The sequence below is a fragment of the Theobroma cacao genome, chromosome 2 (assembly GCF_053813885.1).
Source record: "Theobroma cacao isolate CCN51 chromosome 2, ASM5381388v1, whole genome shotgun sequence".
Lineage (NCBI taxonomy): Eukaryota > Viridiplantae > Streptophyta > Magnoliopsida > Malvales > Malvaceae > Theobroma > Theobroma cacao.
In genome coordinates, this window is record NC_142640.1 from 11051470 (window position 1) to 11075724 (window position 24255).

Genomic DNA, 24255 nt, shown 5'->3' on the forward strand with positions numbered 1-24255 from the left:
ATAACCTTAACATGACCTTTAGAGATTTTTTTTATATAATTATTTATAATAATTTACTCTTAATTTTTTTTTTTTTTTTTTGTAGATTTTAGAGATCCTTAATCCATGTAAACTCATTCATGTTCTATTTAGTGCACACCACTCAAGTGCTAAAGAATTGAAAGAGAAATATTCTGTTGTTTTGTTTGTTTCCATTTTCTCACCAAGCAAACAGATGGTAGAAGAAAACATATCTGAGAATTACTAGTATTTGGATCAACACTACAATTAAAGATCTTAAACCAATTCAAGAACCGAGCCAGTAATACAATTTTAATGACCACACTTTTTGACAAGGTGATCCCCATTACATAAGAGCTTAAATTCTCAAGCAACAGCCAATCAATAATAATTAAAGTTTCTGCTAATTCAATGGATGAATGAAAACAACTTTCCTTATGGCATCTTCTACTTCACAAGATGTAATCCTCTACTACACGCTAGCTTTCTCTTTATTTCTTTCATAGACAAGATGTAAAAAAATTGCATTTGAATGAAAAGCATTAGAATTAAATAAATTTTATTCTTGAAATAGAAGTTTTCATTGGAAAATAATATACTATAATCAATTAAAATCTAATAAATAGATTTTGAAATTATAAAAGTAAAGAGGAAATGATAATTTAGTAGAGTTAATTGCATATTTTGTAATCGGACTATAGTCAAAATTCTCAATTTGCTTTTGCCCATCAATTTGCCCATGAGATTAATCACGTAAATCAAATGGATAATGTGTTCAAACACACCCAATAAAATCATGTCCTGTATCTCAAAAATACCACGTCTTTCAGTTTTATTAAATGTTTTGGACACATCACCTATTTGACAAAAGAGCAAATTAATAGATGAAAGTGAAATTTGAGTACCTAATTACAAAATTTTAAATTTTAAGTGTCAAATTGAGAATTTGATTATAGTTTGATACCAAATATGTTATTAACCATTTAATTTGATATATATCTTTTCAACAACCAACAATTTCTCAATTAGTTACATATTAAGAAAACAATATAAATCAAAATTTAATTTTTCATTTTATATGCTAAAAGTTATAAAATTATTTATCAATGTTGTAAGTAATAATATAGTGAAAATTAATAAAATATAAATAATTTCTAAAAGACTTCTAATTCCATAATCAATGACAAATCACTTATAAATAACAAAAAAAAAAGAATTATGAGTCATAACTTTCATATACCACAAACCAATCCAAATTATGTTTAAATGTAATTAAATTCAATTAGTTATTGAGTGATACAAGTGCTTTGTAATTGACATTTATTTGAATAACAAGTTGTGTCACGACCTGGAACTCCCATCGAGCTCGTAACAACCGTCGCGATGTCTCGATAGGCACTCATTACCCCAAATGCTGATCGAAACCCCGCAAGGCTTAGCATCAGCTTTCGCATCTCCTCGGTGAGCGACAGTTATTAAATCTCACATTTCAAGAAATCATAAGTCGTTTTCAAATTAAAACAATAAAATATTATTATTAATTTTTTGCTCATAAAGGCATTTTTGTCATTTTTCTTCAAAAATATCGAAACCCGTCAAAAACATAATGTAAAAGATAAATATGTTCATACATACTTTAAATCAAATAACTGAAGTATAAAATTACTTTTACAGTGACACGTGGGCCCCCAACTGACCAATAAGATGCGAGTTTGTAAACCTACAATTTCGTCGATGCAAGGCTAACTGAAGTCCTTGATGCAATCGGCTATCTACCGACTATCTCGAGCCTGAAATGTGGGAAATTGATGGTGGTGAGATTATAAAATCTCAGTGAGTAAACAAACACCATCTAAATTATCTAAAGGCGAGTAAATTGAGACGAATTAAAATGTTCTTTTCCAATATATGTTTCATAACATGAATATTCAGTTTACTCAATTAATTAACATGGCTTATATATCTCACAAAACTTGGCTCCTGCCAAAATCATTCTCGCGGATACCTTCGTCAATGTATCCTACTGAGACCGCCAAGGTTGTTAAAAATTCATATTTCGCATAAAACACATTTTTCGTTGAACATCACAGCCGTTCCTTGGCATTGGCTGAGTCTCACTCTCATGTGGTGGTTAACGTGAAGTGCACTCAAAAAGCCCACCTCAGGAGATACCCTACGTGCCTCTATGACCGAAGTGAGAATATAAAGGAGTTTATCGTACCCCTCTAATAGGCTGGTCCACGGAACCCCCAACCACTGCAATAACTAATCTTTAATCCACCAATTGATCAAATCTCAATGGCATAGCATGACAATTACATTACTAATCAATTTATCAAGGCAAAACAGACAGTTCATATTTTTCAACACAAGTATAAATTAAGCTAATCATGCCAATTTATCACAAGCCATTTAATTCAAATCATAATTTACAATAAATCTAATGGTATCCAATTACTCAATTTTCAAAACCAGCATTCGATTTTTCAGAAAATTTATAAAATCATTTTATAAAATCACAATTTCTCTTAAAATATAACAATTTACCATTTAAACCCATTTTTCATAAAATCACACAGTTGTATAAAACTACTCTAGATAATTAAGACGATAATAAGTTTACTCATAGTTCTAGGAGTCGATGTACTCCTAATCTCAGTCTCCAAGCATAATCTTTGTACTTTTACCAGTGTAATTTACTCACCACCTATCCATAATGTACAATACATAATTCACCACATCAATGCTTGACCATTATAAAATCAATTCAGGCTCGGTGTATATGCATGATATGATATGCAACTTATCCGACTACCGCTTAAATGCGGTACTGACCTAATTCGGCCTATTACCCGATTAAATCGATATACGCGTCCGTTTAAACTCCAAATTAATTTTTTCAGTTTCTATACCTCAATTGCACCCAAATTGACTTAATGTCCCTCAGTGTGGTGCAATTTATCAATCTCGATAGCAAATTACGAAAATACCCCTAGTGCGTAAAAATTCATATTTTTGTTCTGAAAATTCTCATTATTTTTCTAGGCTCATAATTCATCATTATTCATCATAATTCCTCAAATAAACATCAAGATCAGAGGCCAATATTCCCCTAGAAAATTCGGCATAATGAGTTTCAATGGGAGAAAGTTATTTCTCTAGCTTATTTTTTGCTATATTTCAATATAACCTAACTAAAATCACTTAATTCAATTAAAATCAACCAAAACTCAAGCTCAAAACTCATCCATGGAGGTTTGGCCAGCATGGGTGTCCATACCCACTTTCTAATTTTGCATGGAAATGAGAAAAAGATGCATGGGTAGTGAAAATCACAAGGAAAATCAATGAAATTTACCTTTTTAATGCTTGATTCTTGATTTCTCTTGATTTTCCCCAAATGTTTCAGCTAGGGTTCTTATTTATTTTCCCCCTTTTTTCTCCTGGTTTGGACAGCTTGAAGAAGATGAGAATTCTGGAAATTTTGACCTTTTTAAAGGCTAAAATAATATAATATTATTTTATTCATTTTTTTTGTTTTATTAATTTCTTAAATTCTAGCCATCCATTTGTTTCCAAATTTTCACCACACACTTGTCCCACATATCCATAGCTTAGATAAAATTCTCAGACTTATCCAAAGTCTTGGTGGAGTAATTTTTAAAATTTACACTTTTGTCCTCGTAAAAGTCAAAAATTACATTTTTACCCTAAAAACTGAAAAATTACCCATAGACATATTTTTCATCCCTTATACTCATACCACTCTCCAATTTGTCAAATGTGATCTAAATTCTATCAAAATCTCAAATTTTGTTCGCAAGTGGAAAAATTACGATTTTGCCCCTACACTCCAGAAATTACTGAAATTAAACTTTTTCACTGTCAAACCCTCAAATTATACTCCAATTAGTTAAATGGGGCCAAAAAAAACTTTTCTAAAAATTCTCATTTTGTCCCTCGGTGGCAAATGACCATTTTGCCTCCAGATAGTGAAAATTCTGATTTGACAGCGAATTGCTCCTCGAACTCCGAATTACCATTTTGAGTCATCTCTGAACTGTGAAACTCTTAATTTCACCTTAAAATTCCTATTTGAACTAGTTCGAGGCTTAATCGACTCAATGGTACCATTAGGGGCAATATCATCTTTTAACGATTTCTCGAACTTTCTAAATATGCAAACATTCGATTGAGTATGTAAATGACGTCGTAATTATTTTATAGAACAGGATTTGACAACACTACCCCTCTTAAAATAAAATTTTGTCCTCAAAATTTTTTTTGTCAAACTCAAAGAAAATGTGGGGTATTTTCTTCCATTATTTTCACATACTTCCTGTTTATCTCATAGGTATGAAATATCAATCTTCTTAATCATATTAATCCATCTCATATCGGTTAACCATGCTATAGATCATATTTCCTTGATATCATCTCCTCGACTATCTCCCAGAGTCTTTTTTATTCACATAGTTCAATTTCTGATAAAATTTCTTATCATTGTACTACCTACATCACTCATCATATACTAAGTTTGAATCTTAATTCACTAAAAATCATTCTTCATTTTAGTTGATCACAATTTCAACCCCACATATGTGTATATGCCTTATAATCCCATTTATGTTTCCAAGATCTACCTTGATTTGATCATTGAATACGATGCAATATCACAATTCCTCAGAGTCATCCCTTTGTCCTCAATCATCTTTCATGCCTCTATATTGCTTTGTATCCTTCTTTACTTCGACATTAATTTGTTACTTAAGATTTAAATTCATTTGAACTTTGTATACCTCAAGTATTTTTGAGTTCTAATTTCCACAATATAATAAGAACTTCTTACAACAATATTCCATATGAACTCATTTACTATATTATTCTTGAAACCTTTATTTATACGTCCATCTCTTGGTATTTACATCCCCTATCACTATCCTACACCTTCATCTAACTTTTCACTCACTTTCTCCAGATCGAACTAGTGCTTCATCTTCCGTTACAGCGAAAACTCTTGTTGAAGAACAAGTCGATGGCCTCAAAGGTGGTTGTGTCGGGGTGTTGCTACCCATTTCAAACTGTACAGCTACGCCCTGCCTCGGGTGTACTCTAGAGGAATCTCTTATCTGCATATCCGTATGAGCTAGTGGGGATGGAGCAGCTATCGTAGCTCGTCCTAACTGTGGGCAGTCACTCCTAATGTGGCCCGGCTGACCACAATGAAAGCATCTTATGCCCCAACACTCCCCAACATGATATCTCCCACATTTTTCGCATTTATTCGAACCTCCAGAACTCTTCTCGAAAGTACTATTCATCTCAAACCTACTAAATCTCGAAGGTCTCTCCTATAACTGTGAAAGTGGTGGTAGAAGAGATATCACCAGAACAGAAGCAGTACTCTCAGAAGCAGATGTGTCCTTACCTCTTTTGGGCAGCTGACTGAAGGATATATTCGGGTTCCTCCTCTTTGCAAACTCAGCTCGCATTCTCCGATTTTCATTAGCGAGTTTTTCGGTCCTTAAAGTCATTTGTACAACTTCTTTATGAGGCTCTCAGCCTGTCACAATCATCCGCTCTCTAATCTCGTTACGGAGCCCTTTTTCAAAATAACTAGCCTGATCTTGCTCAGACTTCACCAGGTCTGGCACATATGACATCAGCTCGTTAAAACGAGCCTCGTACTCTTCTATGGTCAAATTCCCTTGTTGTAAACTTAGGAATTCTCTCTTCTTTTCTTTCTGATGAAAGTAGGTGTAGTATTGACCGTCAAATTCTTATAAGAAGTCTGTCCAAGTCAGAGGAGTAATGGAACTTGATTTTACCGAGCTCCACCATGTACAAGCCCTCTTCACCAGTAATCTTGTGGCCACCATTAATTTCATATCATCAGCTAATTTTATATCCACAAATGTCTCCGTTACCTGAGTAATCCAATCTTTAGCTACGGTTGCATTCAAATCACCAACAAAAGAAGTGCAACCTAACTGCCTAGCTTCCTTAAGCTTTTTGGAAATGGAGACATCTAACACTAGTGGTGGAACAGGAGGTGGTGGTGGTGGCATTAGAGATACTGTTGGGACAACAGTATGAGGGACTTGACCAACTTAAGCCTGGCCCGTAATGACATTAAGAAAAGTTGCTAATGCTTGGATTGCCTCAGAAGACATGGAAGGAACGCCAGGAGTAGCAGTAGGTGGTGGAGGAGGTGGAGGAATCTCAGTAGGCTCAGCAGCAGGTGCAGCTCAAAAAATAGGTGTAGCAGACTCCCCCTCCACGAGATCTAGCTGACTAGGTCTAGTATGGCCTCTTCCCCTCCTTACTAACCTATAGAGAAGTGGACGCCCACGTCGAGGAGGCATGGTACTCTACAATAAGAAATGGAATGGACTTAGACGACTTTAGATTCTATATGCAACTAACTCGATCTAACCTAACTTAATTTGACTTGGGGCCACACAGTGTCAATGTGAATTCTTAAAACAATTTTAAAACCAAAAACTTTAAAATTCAAAATCTCTTATATTTAAACCATGCTCTGATACCAACTGAATTGTCACGACCTGAAACTCCCATCGGGCCCGTGACAACCGTCGCGACGTCTCGATAGGTACTCATTACCTCGAATGCCGATCGAAAACCCGCAAGGCTTAGCATCAGCTTCCGCATCTCCCCGGTGAGCGATAGTTGTTAAATCTCACATTTCAAGAAATCATAAGTCGTTTCCAAATCAAAACAATAAAATATTATTATTATTTTTTTGGCTCACAAGGGCATTTTCGTCATTTTTCTTCAAAAATACCAAAACCCGTAAAAAACATGATGTAAAAGATAAATATGTTCATACATACTTTAAATCAAATAACTGAATTATAAAATTACTTTTACAGTGACACGTGAGCCCCCAACTGACCAATAAGATGCGAGTCTGTGAACCTACAATTTTGTCGATGCAAAGCTAACTGAAGTCCTTGATGCAATCGGCTATCTACCGGCTATCCCGAGCCTAAAATGTCAGGAATTGAGGGTGGTGAGATTATAAAATCTCAGTGAGTAAACAGACACCATCTAAACTATCTAAAGGCGAGTAAATTGAGACGAATTAAAATATTCTTTTCCAATATATGTTTCATAACATGAATATTCAGTTTACTCAATTAATCAACATGGCTTATATATCTCATAAAACTTGGCTCCTGCCAAAATCATTCTCGCGGATACCTTCGTCAAGGCATCCCACTAAGACCACCAAGGCTGTTAAAAATTCATATTTCGCATAAAACACATTTTTCGTTGAACATCACAACCGTTCCTTGACGTTGGCTGAGTCTTATTCTCACGTGGTGGTTAACGTGAAGTGCACTCAAAAAGCCCACTTCAAGAGATACCCTACGCGCCTCTACAAACGATGTGAGAATATAAAGGAGTATATCGTGCCCCTCTAATAGGCTGGTCCACGGAACCCCCCCACCACTGCAGTAGCTAATCTTTAATCCACCAATTGATCAAATCTCAATGGCATAGCATGGCAATTACATTACTAATCAATTTATCAAGGCAAAACAGACAGTTCATTTTTTTCAACATAAGTATAAATTCAGCCAATCATTCCAATTTATCACAAGCCATTTAATTCAAATCATAATTTCAATAAATCACATGGTCTCCAATTACTCAATTTTCAAAACCAATATTCGATTTTCCAGAAAATTTATAAAATCATTTTATAAAATCATAATTTCTCCTAAAACATAACAATTTACCATTTAAACCCATTTTCCATAAAATTACACAGTTGTATAAAACTACTCTAGATAATTAAGATGATAATAAGTTTACTCACAGTTCTAGGAGTCAATGTACTCCTAATCCCAGTCTCCAAGCACAATCTCTGTACTTTTACCAGTGTAATTTACTCACCATCTATCCACAATTTACAATACATAATTCACCACATCAATGCTTGACCATTATAAAATCAATTCAGGCTCGACATATATGCATGATATGATATGCAACTTATCCGACTATCGCTTAAATGCAGTGTTGACCTAATTCAGCCTATTACTCGATTAAATCGATATACGCGTCCGTTTAAACTCCAAATTAATTTTTTTTCAGTTTCTATACCTCAATTGCACCCAAATTGACTTAATGTCCCTTAGTGTGGTGCAATTTATCAATCTCGGTAGCAAATTACGAAAATACTCCTAGTGCGTAAAAATTCATATTTTTGCTCCGAAAATTCCCATTATTTTTCTAGGCTCATAATTCATCATTATTCATCATAATTTCTCAAATAAACATCAAAATCAGCAGCCAATATTCCCTTAAAAAATTCGGCATAATGGGTTTCAATGGGAGAAAGTTATTTCTCGAGCTTATTTTTACTATATTTCAATATAACCTAACTAAAATCACTTAATTCAATTAAAATCAACCAAAACTCAAGCTCAAAACTCACCATCGAGGTTTGGCCAGCATGGGTGTCCATACCCACTCTCTAATTTTACATGGAAATGAGAAAAAAATGCATGGGTACTGAAAATCACAAAGAAAATCAATGAAATTTACCTTTTTAATGCTTGATTTCTCTTGATTTTTCTCAAATTTTTCAGCTAAGGTTCTTATTTCTTTTCCCCCTTTTTTCTCCTGGTTTGGACAGCTTGAAGAAGATGAGAATTCTGGAAATTTTGACCTTTTTAAAGGCTAAAATAATATAATATTATTTTATTCATTTTTTTTGTTTTATTAATTTCTTAAATTCTAGCCATCCATTTGTTTCCAAATTTTCACCAAACACTTTTCCCACATATCCATAGCTTAGATAAAATTCTCAGACTTATCCAAAGTCTTGGTGGAGTAATTTTTGAAATTTACACTTTTACCCCTATAAAAGTCAAAAATTACATTTTTACCCCAAAAACTGAAAAATTGCCCATAGACATATTTTTCATCCCTTATACTCATACCATTTTCCAATTTGTCAAATGTGATCTAAATTCTCTCAAAATCTCAAATTTTGTCGGCGGGTGAAAAAATTACGATTTTACCCCTACACTCCAAAAATCACCAGAATTAAACTTTTATCCTTGCCAAACCCTCAAATTATACTTCAATACTCAAATCATACTCCAATAAGTTAAATGGGGCCAATAAAAATTTTTTCTAAAAATTTTTATTTTGTCCCCAGGTAGCAAATGATCATTTTGCCCCTAAATAGTAAAAATTTCGGTTTGACTCCGAATTGATCTTCGAACTCCGAATTACCATTTTGAGCCATCCCTGAATTGTGAAACTCTTAATTTCACCTTAAATTTCCTATTTGAACTAGTTCGAGGCTTAATCGACTCAATGGTACCATTAGGGGTAATATCATCTTTTAACGATTTCTCGAACTTCCTAAATATACAAACATTTGATTGAGCATGTAAATTTTGTCATAATTATTTTATAGAACAGGGTTTGACAAGTTGAGATTAGAAACTCACTTATCAAAACACCAAACTATCGTGTTAAATTTTGAAATTTTTGCAATTTACTATCGTCCTCTTGTAAGAAAAAGAACAAAAGGCATAATATCTAAAAAATCCCTAAACTACTTTTAAAATATTCAAATAAGCTCTTATACTTTTATTATATTCAATCAAACCCATGTATTTTTATTTTAAGCTAAATAAGCTCTTATATTATTATTTTGAGTCAAATAAACACTTATGACTAACGATTGACTTAAACAAAAAATCACTTGATATTTTATGCTACGTGATATTGACGTAACATATTGACATATTATAATGGATGATAATGTAACCTGATTATCTGACCATATCACATTTTCACCCTCTGCATTAACGTTACATCAGCGTCTCATGGACATAAAATGACAATGAATATTTTGATTAATGGCAATTAGTCAACCATTAGTTATAAAGACTTATTTGACCCAAAATAAAAGTACATGGGTTTGATTGAACTCAATAAAAGAATAAAAACTTATTTAAATTTTCTTTAAAGGACTTTTTTTAGCATTACGCCAAAAAAATAAAAATTGTACCTCATATATATATGATTTTTAAACCACTTACAAATATTTAAGTTGGTTATTGAGTACTGTTGAGGAATAATTGTGTAATAAATTTTAATATATCATTAATCATAGAAAATTTTCATTATTATTCATTAAAGTACAACTTAATTTTCATAAAGTACTAGATTGTAACTTTTGCTATGCGCTGGGGATAAAACCATTTAATTTTTTTATTTTTTTGGTCGATCAAGATACATTCCTATATTAAAGAATTTTCTTTTTTAAGGTTTGGTCAATAACGGACAATGTTAGCAATAAATGGCAAGTAGGGGTGAGCACAATTTGGTTTGGTCGATTCTCGATTTGATTTTGACTAATTGATAAAAAAAAATTTACTCTCAAATCAACTGAATCAAACAAAACAAAAGGTCGATTTTAACCAATCGAAACCGATCTTGGTTCGATCAATTTCAATTGATTTTTTTCGACCAGGCCTAAATTGTTTCAAGTGGGCTAATAGTTGGATTTGGACTTAGAATATTTTATGTATGGTTGGGCTTTTTTATGTAGTTCTTTGTAAATGGCTACTTTAGGTCCATTTATTTCTAAAGATATATGTAGCCCTTTAAGTCAATTTATTTATTTTAAATGGCTAATAATATTAATCTTTATACAATAAATAGATATTAATCTTCATACAATAAATAAACTTTAGTTTTAAAAGTTATGTAAGTTTAAGCCAATCACAAAGAAATTAACATTAATTTTTATACAATAAATAAACAAAGAAGAGATATCTTTCATGATTTTTATTTTGGATTAAAAGTTACAAAACTCAAAGTTCCACAACATAAATTACTAAATTTCAAAAAATAGATCTTTAACTCCATTTTAATGATTTTGCATAACATACCCCTAAAAATGTTAAAAGTAAATATATAATTATTATAAATTATTGCTGTAAAATAACTTAAATAAATTTTAAATTTAATGTAAATATGCATAATACCTTGTGATAACATTACCTAAAAAGTGTAAATAGCCAATAAAAAAAACATATTAGTCCAACTCAAGCTTAAACTTAGTTATTGTCTCTAGTACAATATTTGGCAAATCTAAAAAATAAAATAACAAATATGGTAAATTGATCTTTAAACTTATCCAATATTTAACAAATTTAATAAATTAAATTACAGATAAAACTATAAATTAATTATCAAAACCAAGTTCATTGAACTCGTCCAAATCATCCTCAATCAAATCTGGATCATCACATGCTAATCCATTCAACTAATCTTAAGCACAAATAAGTGCTTGTACTATCTTAGGAATCAAAGAACTCCGATATGCATCAAGCACACGTCTATCGATACTAAAAATAGATTTTGAAGCGACCGTTGATACAAAAATCGGTAATACATCATGAGCAATAATGGCAAGTATAGGAAACCTAAATTGATTGAGTTTTTACCATATGAGAACATCAAACTCATCATCATCGAAACCCTCATCATCCACTAATTCAAATAAATATTTCTCCAATTCCTTTTTCAGCTTCTTTGACCCAATGTTCAATTGGAGCTTTTTGAACCTATCTAATCTTTTTTTTAGTACATTTTGTGTCCTTACCAATCAAAGTGGAAGCAACATTATCACTACAACCACCACTATTGCCTTGTTCCATTAACATTGGACACTTTTGACCTCTTTCACCAACATGAGATGGAGGTTGTGACATGTTTTTATAACAACGAAACAACTCATCCATTATTTGTCTTACCCAAAAAAAACCATCATTGAAGCTTATGTAAGAGGATAAATTTCAAGCAAAGTGAATTCAACATAAAAAACCATTTTTCTCGAATCAAGTATAATAGCAATGAAAAACACCAAATTCATTTTGTCCATATTCCCCCAATACTTGTCAAATTTCTTTTTCATATTAATTGACAGAGACCATAAATCAACATCATCACCATTTTGCCATTCAATCAAAATGATATACACATTAGAATTGGAATAAAAAAAAATTAGTAATTATGTAAGATGCGCCTAAAACACTCAAGGTCAAATCATATAATTCTCTCAAGACACTAGAAATCCTCTTAACATTTGCCTAATCTTTATCATCAAGCACCCCATCTCCCAACCTCATTAGCTCAGGTATGTAGCTATTACCACATAACTCAAATGATACAAAAGCCTTATGAAATTTCAAACCTATATCCAACATCAAAAAAGTAGAATTCCATCTAATGCTCACATCCAAACATAAAAAACACTTGCTCTCAACTCCCACACTAAAAACACACTATTTAAACTTAGCTAATCTAGTAAGATATTGTCTAACATATCTCATTGCCCCTCTAACACGAGCAATTGAGGTATTGATATCTTTCAATCCATCAAACACCACAAGATTAATAATATGAGCAATGCATCTCACATGATAAAATCTACCTCTTAAAATACTAATTCTGACAACATTAAATTTTTTCTTCAAATGTCCTATTGCAACATCATTTGAACTAGCATTATCAACAGTGATAGAAAAAATCTTTTAGATCCTCCAATCAAGTAAACATTTACTAATTGCCTTCCCAATAGCTTCACCTTTGTGATTAGTAATGAGACAAAGGGTCAAAATTCTTATTCACAACTTTCAATCATTATCAATAAAATGGGCAGTCAAACACATAATTAATTCTTTGTACCAAAGTCCATGTGTGAGTGGTGAGACACATTCTACTCGGACATGATCTTAACAATCTTCTCTTCTGAGTTTTTTCATCAGTTTAAACCTTATAATAATCTTTAGCAACAGTCCATCATGACGGTACACGAAATTTATGACATGTTTTATTTATGTGTTTCCTATATCCTTGATTTTCTATAAATTTAAAATACAATTCATCTAAAATGATCATCTCGACTAAAATCCTCCTAATTGCCTTTTGATCAAACTTTCAACTACCCAACCCATCTCATCCAAAAGCAAAAACTAACTCCATTTCTTGTTCTTGTCACTAGCACGGATCAATTTCAACTTCAGACAAACTCTAATATGATTATTCAATGAAGGTGTTTCATTTTATTTTTGTACCAGCACACAATTCTTTACCATAAGTACATTTAGCCTTGTTATTACTTTTTTTATCAACAAATTTGGTGAAGTGATCCCACACAATAGATATAGACTAAAGTGGTTTCCTTTGTTTTCACACTTTGCTTACAACTTTATATGTTTTGTTGGCTTCAGTAGAACTAACACCAACATGAGGTGTAAATGTTAATGATGTTGGTATTAATGTCTCATTAGTTGCCAAATTTGTTTCCTCATTAGTTGACATCTACAACAAAAAATAATACCCAAATATTAACTCCAATTATTAATTCTAGTATATTGTCAATCATTTTAATTGAATGCCCAAACATTAACTACATGTTTGGTTCGCGGAATGGACAAGAATGGAATAGAATAGCTATTTTATGAGAATAGAATAAGGTGATAATAGAATAGAATAGTTATTACGTACTTTGTTACGACGAGTGAAATAGGGTAGGAATAATTGTTATAATTTATTGTAGTGTTTGGGTAGAAACATAACTTTGGAGTAAGAAATGAATAGAAGATAAAAAGATAAAAAAAAACTCTTTGCTATATATATTATTATTTATTTTTGTTTTATTTTATTTTTTAAATATTAATATTTTATTTATAATTGCATATTAACATTATAAAATATTAATATTTTATTTATAATTGCATATTAACATTATAAAATACTAATATTTTATTTATAATTTAAATGCTGTTATGATTATTTATTTTTATTTTCTTTTCTTTTTATATATATATAATTTTCATTTATTTAAAATATGAATAATTGATAATTTAAATATTAATAGTTTATTTATAATTTAATCATTAGTATTTTAAAATATTAATATTTTCTTTATAATTTCAAAGTCATTATGATTATTGGTTTTTATTTTATTTTTTAAATATTAAGAATTTATATTCATTTAAAATATTAATAATTGATCATTTAAATATTAATTTTTTATTTATAATTTAATCATCAACATTATAAAATACCAATATTTTCTTTATAATTTAAATGTAATTATTATTTATTTTTATTTTATTTTATATTTAATATTAATAGTTGATAATTTGAATATTAATATTTTATTTATAATTTAAATATTATTATGATTATTTATTTTTATTTTAGATATTAATATTTTATAATTTATTTATAATATTAATAATTTATCATATAAATATTAATTATTTGATTTATAATTTAATCATTAATTTTTTTAATATTAATATTTTATTTATAATTTAAATGCTATTAGGATTATTTATTTTTATTTTGTTTTATTCTTTAAATATGAATAATTTATAATTTATTTAAAATATTAATAATTGATCATTTAAATATTAATATTTTATTAATAATTTAATCATTAACATATAAAATACTAATATTTTAATTATAAATTAAATGATATTATAATTATTTATTTATATTTTATTTTTAAAATATTAATAATTAATAATTTATTTAAAATGTTAAAAATTAATAATTTAAATATTAATATTTTATCTATAATTTCAATATTATTACGATTATTTATTTTTATTTTATTTTTAAAATATGAATAATTTATAAGTTATTTAAAATATTAATAATTGATCACTTAAATATTAATATTTTATTTATAATTTAATCATTAATATTTTCAAATATTAATAGTTTATTTAATAATTATTAATATGGCTAAGATTGTAAATTTCTAAACTTATGAGGGGTAATTTAGTCTTAACAATTTTTGAAGCTATTCTATCAAATGTGGAATAGCTAATACCAAGGGGGAGGATGGATTTAGTTAAACTTGACTTTTAACTGATTTTAAAAAATAGCTATTCTTAAGGAATTGGTATTCCTTAAGGATACGTTTGGTTTACGGAATAAACAGGAATGGAATATTTTAGTTATTACGTGGGAATAAAATGAGGTGGGAATAGAATATGATAGTTATTACGTAGTTTGGTACGACGAATAGAATAAGATAGGAAAAATTATTATGACTTATTGCAGTATTTGGTTGGTAATAATAATTTTAGAATAAAAAAGAATAGAAAGTAAAAAGAAAAAAATATCCTTATTATATATATATGATTATTTATTTTTATTTTATTTTTAAGTATTAATAATTTATAATTTAATTAAAATATTAATAATTAATAATTTAAATATTAATATTAATATTTTAGTATAATTTAATTATTAATATTTTAAATATTAATATTTTTATTTATAATTTAATATTATTATGATTATAATATTAATAATTTTTATTTTTATTTATACTCATTAAAATTTAATATATTAATAATTTAATAAATAAAACATTAATATTTTAATATTTTAATCATATTAATATTAACAATGTTTAAGTTATATATAAAATATTAATATTTTAAATTTTATAAATAATTTTTTACTTTTTTGTTCTTTTTTTTTTCCTTTTTCCTTTCTTCTTCTCCATGGACCGGCCACCGAAAATGTGACTTGTGTAATGAAATGCCGATCTGGAGCACCATGTGGCCAGATCTGACCACTAAGGTGCCAAATTGATGCTTCCCGCGCTGGATCTGGCCGTGGAGTGCCAGATCCAACCGTGGGGATCTAGTCCGGAAGCACCAGATCTGGTGCTTCTAGCGACCGGATCAAGCCGTGGATCCCAGATTCGGCGATTCTTCGATTAAATCTTATCGAAAAAGACTAGATCGATGTTTTTCGATCATATTCAATAGTGAAACTGCCATCGTCGCCGTCGCCATCATGATCTTCAGTGATAAGTGCAAGTTAGAGAGAGAATGAGAGAGAAAAAAGAAAGAATAAGGAAAAAGAAATATTTATAGATCTAGGGTTGTAATATTTTTTAGTTATAAGGGGTATTTTAGTCTTATCACATTTTAAAATTATTCCCCCAGTCATGGAATAGCAAAACTCATTGGAGAGCTTGGGTTTAGTTAAGCTTGAGTTTTACCCCATTTTGAAGGAATAGCTATTCCTTATGACATTGCTTACCAAACAGATATAAAGAGAAAACATGGGAATAGATAGGGAATAGCTTAGCTATTCCCTATACCAAACATGCTATAATATAATTACCAACCAAACATGGGAAAAAGTATCACATGGGAATAAAGAGGGAATAACTAATAGCTTAGCTATTCCCCATATTAAACGTGCAATAACTCTTTGAAATGTTCAATGTCAAATAAGGTCCTTGTATCAAGCCATAAAGGTTGCAGTAAAAACATAAAGGTCTAGATAAACTCTTTCTATGTATAATATATTTTGCTTTAAGAATTAGTTTTCTTTGTTATACAAATTTACCTATAATTTATATTTTATTTAAAAATAGTGGATCACAATCATTGAACACCTATTACTTCATTTGTGTTGGTTTATGAGCAATATAACGATACCTCATATTTCCCAAAATATTAACCAAAGATCTCTAATGTGAATGAGTTGTTACTCAATCATCTAAACTAGAGGATTTCAAGCATTAACACCCTATAACATTTGTCATACTATTGTAGTAATTGTAGTTTTACTAGTTTGTAAGTTTTTGTACTCACAGTAGTTGAATACGGTCTTATTTTTGACATATATTTTCAGTTATTACATTAGTAATGAATATTATGGTTACGCAAAAAAAATAATAATTCTCAAACATTAAAAACTAAACATATCATTGGGTAATAAAAATTACCTTACTGTCAAGAATGATTGCACGCTGCGATAGAGATTAGAGGAAGTAGAAGAACGGTGGCCACTATTTGGCGTGACGTCAACGACGGCAAGAGGTGCTGCTCTGGCGATGACATGCAAGGGAGATGCCAATTAAGGGAGTTATGGTTTAACGAAGGGGCAGGGAAATCTGAATTGGTGGAATCTATCAGGGGAAAGGTTAGGGGGAAAAAGTTGGGGGGGGGGGGGGAGGGGGGTGATGAAGGGTACAACAAGTATTTCAATCCGCCAATATTTTATATATATATATTGATGATCGATTTTCCAATTGGTTTGGGTAAGAGGGAGTCCCCCCAACAACTGAACCAATCGATCAACGAGGTTGATGGGCGAAACTGTCGATTGCAATAATCGACGTTTTCAGTTGGTTGTCAGTTGTTTGGTTGCAACTAACTGATGCACAGGGCTACCGGTAGGGATAGCAAGATTCTAGGTAGAGTTTAAAGAAAGAGAAAAGGAGAGGAAGAAGAAAATGGGAAGCGTTATATAGCCTCCTCAAAACTACCTCGTTTTTAAGAAGAGTGAGAGGAAAAAAAGAAATAAAAAATATCACATCATCTATTACATGATTACATCATATATCACATGGACATAAAACATTAATTGACATTAAGTTTAACAATGGTTAATTTTCTTTTATGGATAAAAGCTTGTTTGATTCAAATAAAAAATTTAAGGATTCGTTTGAATGTACAAGATGAGGGGCTTAATTGAATAAACAAGCATAGCACATGGACCTTTTTAGGGTTTAAAACTTAGATCAATAAATAATTATTTATTATTTTATTTTATTTTACTTTAATAAGGACTTCCATTTTAAAAGGAAATAGTCATTCAATTAGTTAGAATTTTTTTTTTCAAATAAGAAATTCAATCTTACGATGAAAATAGATAAACAATTAATAATTTTTTAATTATCAATGAAAGACAAAATAATTTCACAATATTTTTAGATTTCAAGCTTGTAAATACAGTAATGATAAAGATAATTATGACGGAAATGATAGAATAAAGATAAAAATAATAATATCTTAGATGTTACTTTCAGCAATGAAAGAGAGTGGGATGAAAGAAGCCCTACCATTAAAAGGTGCTACGTTTTTAACCACAATTTTGAAGCATTATCTTATCTATCTAATACTTGGAATAGCATAATTCCTTCATTCCCAAAGTTAGCAAGTTAGAGAGTGGGAAGCATTGCTGGCTTCGCCGCAAGACGAGCAAAAAGGACGAATGATGCCTGACACTAAGACATCACTAATGGGACCCACATCAGCTTTGCCTAGATGCATTTTTTGCTCAGATGCCAAATGTTAAATCCATGCGCATGGCAATGTACATCCAAAACATCTGCATGCCTAGTTTACACATGCAAACTATCATAAACATCTCCACAACCACATAATGTGCTCCCCACTTGCACAACTTTTGAACTCCTTCCTGATCATACACTAAACACACACAAAATTGAGTTAAAATAATCTAACCCTGTAAACAAATATGTGGGGGCTCATTCCACAGTGAACTAATTATAACACATTCCTTTTTGCCTTTTGGTGGCCAAGAAAAAGCAGTATTATAAAACGATGATAAGGATCAGAGAGTCAGCTTTGGGCCCTAGGGTCACCATCATCATCCTCTAATCTTTCCACCATGCTTAAGCAATGACCCCACCTCCCTTCTACACAACATTTGCATGCCTTGCCGGCATCAGTTGGTCACCAGCAGAAACATAAGCTTATTGCATAGTTTATCTTTTTAATATGGTGGGTTCGATTACCTATTTCTTTGACTGCTGTGCTCGTGCTAACAACCCCAACTACAACCACGACCACGCAGTCTTTTGGTTTCTTGAATCGCTTCCTGTTTTGTTCCTTATTCTACTTTGAACTTCATCGGACAAGAATGAGAGATGGGTAAGTGGGAGGCGAACTGGGCCAGTGCGTGTGAATTAAGGTTTCAGTTTTAACCCATGTTTAAACAGAACGATGACATGTGAGCTTTGGGGACCAAATTTGTTTACCTGTCTTTACTAATCTTGGCAGCTTTACTTCTCCTTGTTAGGACCAATCAGATCAGAGGATTGAGGATCAGGCCTAATTTTTTGTCAAAATGGTTAACTAATTCTAGCCGCTTAAAATGCCATTAGTCCACCAACCAAAGTTCTCAATTATAGGCCTATTGAATACTATAAAGTACAAAGTACATAAATGTGCGTTATTCTGAGGAACTTCATCTGAGGCATTTCTGAATTTTTTTTTTTTAACTTTTTGTTGAAGTTCGGATATTAAAGTTAATATAAATTCCATTATAAAAAGAAAATGAAAAAAAAATAATGAACACCTTTTCTTTTTCATGGGTTTATACATGATTCGTCTGTCTTCCATTGTCCATGGTTTTATCGAAACGCCAATTGTTAATTAGTAGGTTAGGTGCCTCATTTAAATATCTTATAGAAGGTGAAATTTCAGTATAAATTTAATGATCAAATTGCGAATAATTTTTCATGAAAATTGACTTGAACGATTGTTAAAGGTAGAATCAAATTGTATCCTTTTGTTTTGGATGGAAAAAGTCAAGATTATTTGAGTGTTGTTTAGAAATAACCCGGCCTTAGAGTAATCTTCAAAGCTTTTACACCATGATCTGCTTCAATTGAAGGAAAACATTCTGGATGTCAATGTCATTGATGGCTACACCCAAATAAACCAAGCTCAGGAGGCTCCAATTCAGCTTCAATAAAACAGCCGTAATGTAAATCAGATGAGTGACCAAATAACTGAAAGATAAATAATGCCAGTGAGTAAAAATTCCTCTCATTTTCTTCGCTTATATATGCGGCATAACGCTGTCTTGCCAAGTGTCCTGATAAACGGAGTGGTGGGAGCAGTTTTTCCAGGAGACTACAACTGTCTGCTGCCACTTTCTTCATTTTTCAAACCCACTCCTCCAGAATATAGCACCAACCAAAAGGAAGCCCAACTGTCATGCCGTCTTCCTTCTGTTGCTCTCAACTCTTATTCTCCACTTCCTTTCTCCTCCCGAATTTCACAGCTACAACACCAAGGATGGTACCATATTCGAGTTGTATCTAATCCTGCTGAATCATGAATCTGAAACTCAAGCTTTTGGTTTTTAGTGGCTGCACTCTTGAAGCTAGAAGAACCCAATAGACTTTGAAGCATGTTTGACATCTTTTTTGGTTGGCGAAAAGCTTCAAAATGGTTCTGTGTCGAGGGTCTTGAAAAAAAGGTTTATTTGATATGCTGTTTATACTTACTTTTTTTCTTATGAGGATTGTATGTGTTGTTTTGTTCCAGTAAAAAGCTGATCAAGCGTGTTCAGTGCCGTCTGAAACTGCTAAAGAACAAAAGATATACAATTGTGAAACAGCTACGTGAGGACCTGGCTCAGCTCATCAAACTTGGCTATGAAGAAAGTGCCTTTAACAGGGTAGGAAGGAAATTGAAAATCTTCTTGTTGAATTCTACGCTCTGTAATTTACTCAAAGCCTACCCTGCTGTTTCCCCTGCTTTCTGTGGTTCTTCTAGTAGTCATACTAAGCAAGTTGAGTTTTAAGTAGTTAATCGATGCTGTTGATTGCTCTTCTTCACGCTGTTTGCATAACTTTGATATTAAATATGGTATTGACTTAAAAAACAAGCGCTTGATCGACATTGAATTTGATAAGATACAATTTTCTTGGAAGCATTTTTCTGTATAGTACTTACATAAGCTGAAGATTTCTGACTAGAGCTACAGGAACATGAAGATTCGGAGTAACGTTTTCACCAATCCGTTATTAAATTCGGAAGAACGAAATATTGCAACTTGTGTCATATATTGAGTGGACAACTTTCTGGTAAAAATTACTTGCAAATGCTTAAGGTTAACAATATATAAGCTTCATTAGATGACCGGAGCCTTTAACCTCACAAATGTTAACTATAGGTTCCCTCACATGATTAAATATTTTAGCTAGCCATTTTGCAGTTGTCTTAGGTGATTAGAATGTGTCATGCGTGTCCAAGTGCATCTCAAGCAATACCAAACTATGAATAAGCTTATTTTTGTCAAAGTTAGCTCTGACCATTAATTCTCAATTTCAGGCGGAGCAGCTGTTTAAGGATGAGAGCATAATGGCAGTGTATGATATGCTGGATAATTTTTGTGAATTTGTCAACATTCAACTATCGTATATCCGCAGGAACAAGTATGTTTCCCGCAACAATAACGTCAGTCATTATAGATGCCAAACTATTTTCTTATTATCTTCACTATGAACTGATAATGAAGTCTGTTCTGTAATTATGCTGTTTTAGGGACTGCCCTAATGATATCAACGAAGCAGTTTCAAGTCTGATATTTGCCTCTGCAAGATGTGCGGATCTTCCTGAGCTTCCTGCAATTCGAAAGCTCTTTGGGGAGCGTTATGGTCAGAGGTTCGCAACAACTGCTGTTGAATTACTTCCTGGGAATCTTGTCAACCGTGAGGTTCGCCATTATAGTGCGTATTGTTGATTTTTCTTCAACCGATAAGGGTTTTATCATTGATTAACACTAAGTATTTTGATAAATTTGACTACAGATAAAAGAAAAGCTCTCCATAAAATCAGTTTCAGATGATGTGAAATACAGATTAATTGATGAAATTGCTCGAGATTACGGCCAGCAGCCAGAAATTTTGGCACTTGAATTCATTCCCGAAATGCAACAGCAGGTAACTAGATATATTCCTTTAATTAATGTCTTGTTATTAGATTTTGATGTTATTTTGCCAACTTAGTCGAGTCTCATGTGCTATGTAATCACAGCTAAAAGAAATTAGTCGACATCAAGAATTGGACACAAATAATAGCAATTGCGAAGGATCCCAAATGCTGACTTCAGATGCTACTGAGATAGAAGGAAAATTTATACAAGTTGATCCATTGGCAATGAGTGACGGTCGCTTGATCAGGCAAAGTCAGTCTTACTCCTATCCAAATTCTGATGCAATTTGTACTTCCCTTAATTCCTCCAAACAACCTTCACCAGATAAGATGGAGTCACCAGTTCAGATAAAAGCAGAGAGAGTAGAGAATTTTCCCCAAACGGATTCTCCCTTTGAATTGACAGTTGATACTACAGGTGTTGGAAAAAGCCAGAGAATGAGCTGGATTTGTACAACCACTTTGAAACATAGGGATGAGAGAAAAGCACCATCTTCCTCAGAAAGTTTGCCTCAGCTTCCTGAAGAAGCGGTTGTTTATCTTGATGACATAGAGGAGTTACAATCTTCAACGAAAAAAGGAGACTGCCAGGATCAGAGACTATTCAAGTTCAAGTCCCCCCTCCTGCCTAAGCGAGGACCTGTCACGGATGGTTATGACGTTTGTGATGAAAGTTATGTGGATAATGATGGACCACAGGATGAAAAGTCAAGCTCAAGGACCTTCAGTAAGAGAAGAAATTCATATGAAAAAAGATCCAGGCGGAGGTCATTGTCTCTTGAACGTTCAAGCATGAAGGATAATGACCATGAGACTTATTATGAGAAGCCGTGCAAGACGTCTCCAAGTCACAAGCATAAATCTAACCACTACAGAAAGCTTCAGAAGAAGACAACAATTGCAGAATGTGAACAATCAGCTTATGTGCTGAAGAGACTGAATCAACCTTGCTGCAAATATAATACTATGACATCATGCTGCAATTGCCGCTTCAACAGTGAAGTAAATATCTGCGGCCAGGAATATCCTTTTTACTTTTGTACTGTTGATGACAGGGAAGAACAGTTTCCTCCGAGGAATCAAAAGAGAGGGCTCAGAAATTCAGGGCAGTTTCCAATTTGTGATACGGAAGAAAACTTGGATAACCAGTTTTGCCATTGCCAATGTTCTTGTATTGGAGGATGCAAGAACGAAACTGGATGTACCAAAATGGAAGAGATGACTCTTAAACAGAATCTCAGGAGAAGGAGCTACGACAACAGTGCAAGTGTATATGAAGTTTTCACCTTGCCCAAAATGGAAAAGGAGAAAACCTTAGGGAAAACGAAGGGCTGTGCCTCCCCCGGTAGCCATGTTTCTTCTAACAGTTCCTTGCCTAGTGTGGTCAGTTCCCAGACAAGAAAAGAAACAGTTCCTCCCTATCTGAGGGCCATGACAATGCCCCAAGAAAGGCCTAGAGATGGTCGCAGGTACAGCATTCTGCGTTCCAATTCATTGTCCTTTCAAAACCCTAATCACGTCCATCCTAAGCTACCAGATTATGATGACTTAGCTGCTAAATTTATGGCTCTCAAGAAGGAGCGTCTGCTGTAGAAGCAGTGTCGAAGAAAGCCTAGAAGAGTATTGGCATGCACAGCGGACAAGACCGGTTCTATTTTTCTCCTAGTATCTCCTGACTTCTTTTTTTTTTTTTTTTATCCTGTTATAAGATATAATCATATGAAAAATTATTTGTTTCAATTAGAACCAGGAAATAGTCATTTGTTCTTAGATTTGTTTGCAATTGCTGAAAACGAAGCTAATAATGTCAAGTTTTAGTGGATTTATCAGAGGATTACTTTCTATCTATACTAAATATATATGGGTTTAGGAGATTGCTCTTTGAGAGAAATTAGTCTACAAGCTTGGCACTAGACTTGGCCCTCGTGGATTGAGTCCAACGGACCCATAGCTTAAGTTTGACAGAATCTAACCCAATAATGTTAAGGCTTTTCCCAATTCTTAATTGACAGCTACGATCCAATCATGCACTCGAGACTGAGGGCAATTTGCACCCTCTACTTATATATTCTTTTTCCATTAAAAGGAATACCTTGGCCAATTCAAGTGGCATTTGGTCTTTTATTAGAAATTTGATAATAGGAAAAGTGATTGTTGAAAGATAATATTACAGTATTTAGTATTTATAAAAAAAATATTATTTAAAATTTTTTAAAAAATAATATTATAAATTTGATTTACAAACATTTTATTAAGAATGTAATATAAATTTTCAAAATTATTCTTATATATCAAAATACAATACACTTGCATAATTTTTTATAATTAAATTAATTAAGTTTTAAAAAATTAAATTAATTAATTTAAATTAGTGTATAATTATATTAACTAATTATTTAATTAATTAAATTAAGTTAAAATAATTAATCAATTAATATTAATCACACATTTATATGATTAATTATCATTTTTAATTAATTCATATCTTCTTTATTTTAAAATTCATATATGACTTTATCAATTATATCATAATTAAACATTTCCAATGTATTTAATTGTTTTTTATTTTATTTAATTAAAAATATTAATTTTATGGCACGTCTATGATCCTTTGGGGTTTGAACCCAGTCTGCTTTCTTTCTTTTCATGTTTTTTTTCTTTCGTTCCTTCC

General features: G+C 31.8%; 1 protein-coding gene and 1 long non-coding RNA gene across 3 annotated transcripts; one reads left to right on the top strand and one right to left on the bottom strand.

The window, feature by feature from the left end:
• Positions 1-1604: 1604 nt before the first annotated feature.
• Positions 1605-17305, bottom strand: LOC148764034 (uncharacterized). The gene is made up of 2 exons (XR_016024762.1): positions 16835-17305; positions 1605-1790 (listed from the first exon to the last, which is right to left on the bottom strand). It is a non-coding gene; the product is annotated as an uncharacterized LOC148764034 (long non-coding RNA).
• A 2429-nt stretch (positions 17306-19734) lies between these two features.
• LOC18608680 (uncharacterized) lies at positions 19735-23475 on the top strand. Of its 2 annotated transcripts, XM_018116569.2 has the most exons (6): positions 19735-20096; positions 20193-20325; positions 20982-21085; positions 21195-21366; positions 21461-21592; positions 21687-23475. In XM_018116569.2, exons 1-6 carry the CDS (start codon positions 20056-20058, stop codon positions 23175-23177), a joined length of 2073 nt encoding a protein of 690 aa, XP_017972058.2. In that variant the 5' UTR covers positions 19735-20055; the 3' UTR covers positions 23178-23475. The 2 variants fall into 2 exon arrangements, with proteins under 2 accessions (XP_017972058.2, XP_017972060.2); XM_018116571.2 differs by lacking the exons at positions 19735-20096; positions 20193-20325 and having other exon boundaries at positions 21195-21379.
• The last annotated feature ends 780 nt before the right edge of the window (positions 23476-24255 follow it).

What these genes read in the sequence shown, in the direction of transcription:
- LOC18608680 (XM_018116569.2), top strand. Translation starts at nt 20,056, where the DNA reads ATGTTTGACATCTTTTTTGGTTGGCGAAAAGCTTCAAAATG. An exon ending in AAGAAAGTGCCTTTAACAGG is followed by an intron (nt 20,326 to 20,981) that starts GTAGGAAGGAAA and finishes TCTCAATTTCAG; the next exon opens with GCGGAGCAGCTGTTTAAGGA. An exon ending in TTCCCGAAATGCAACAGCAG is followed by an intron (nt 21,593 to 21,686) that starts GTAACTAGATAT and finishes ATGTAATCACAG; the next exon opens with CTAAAAGAAATTAGTCGACA.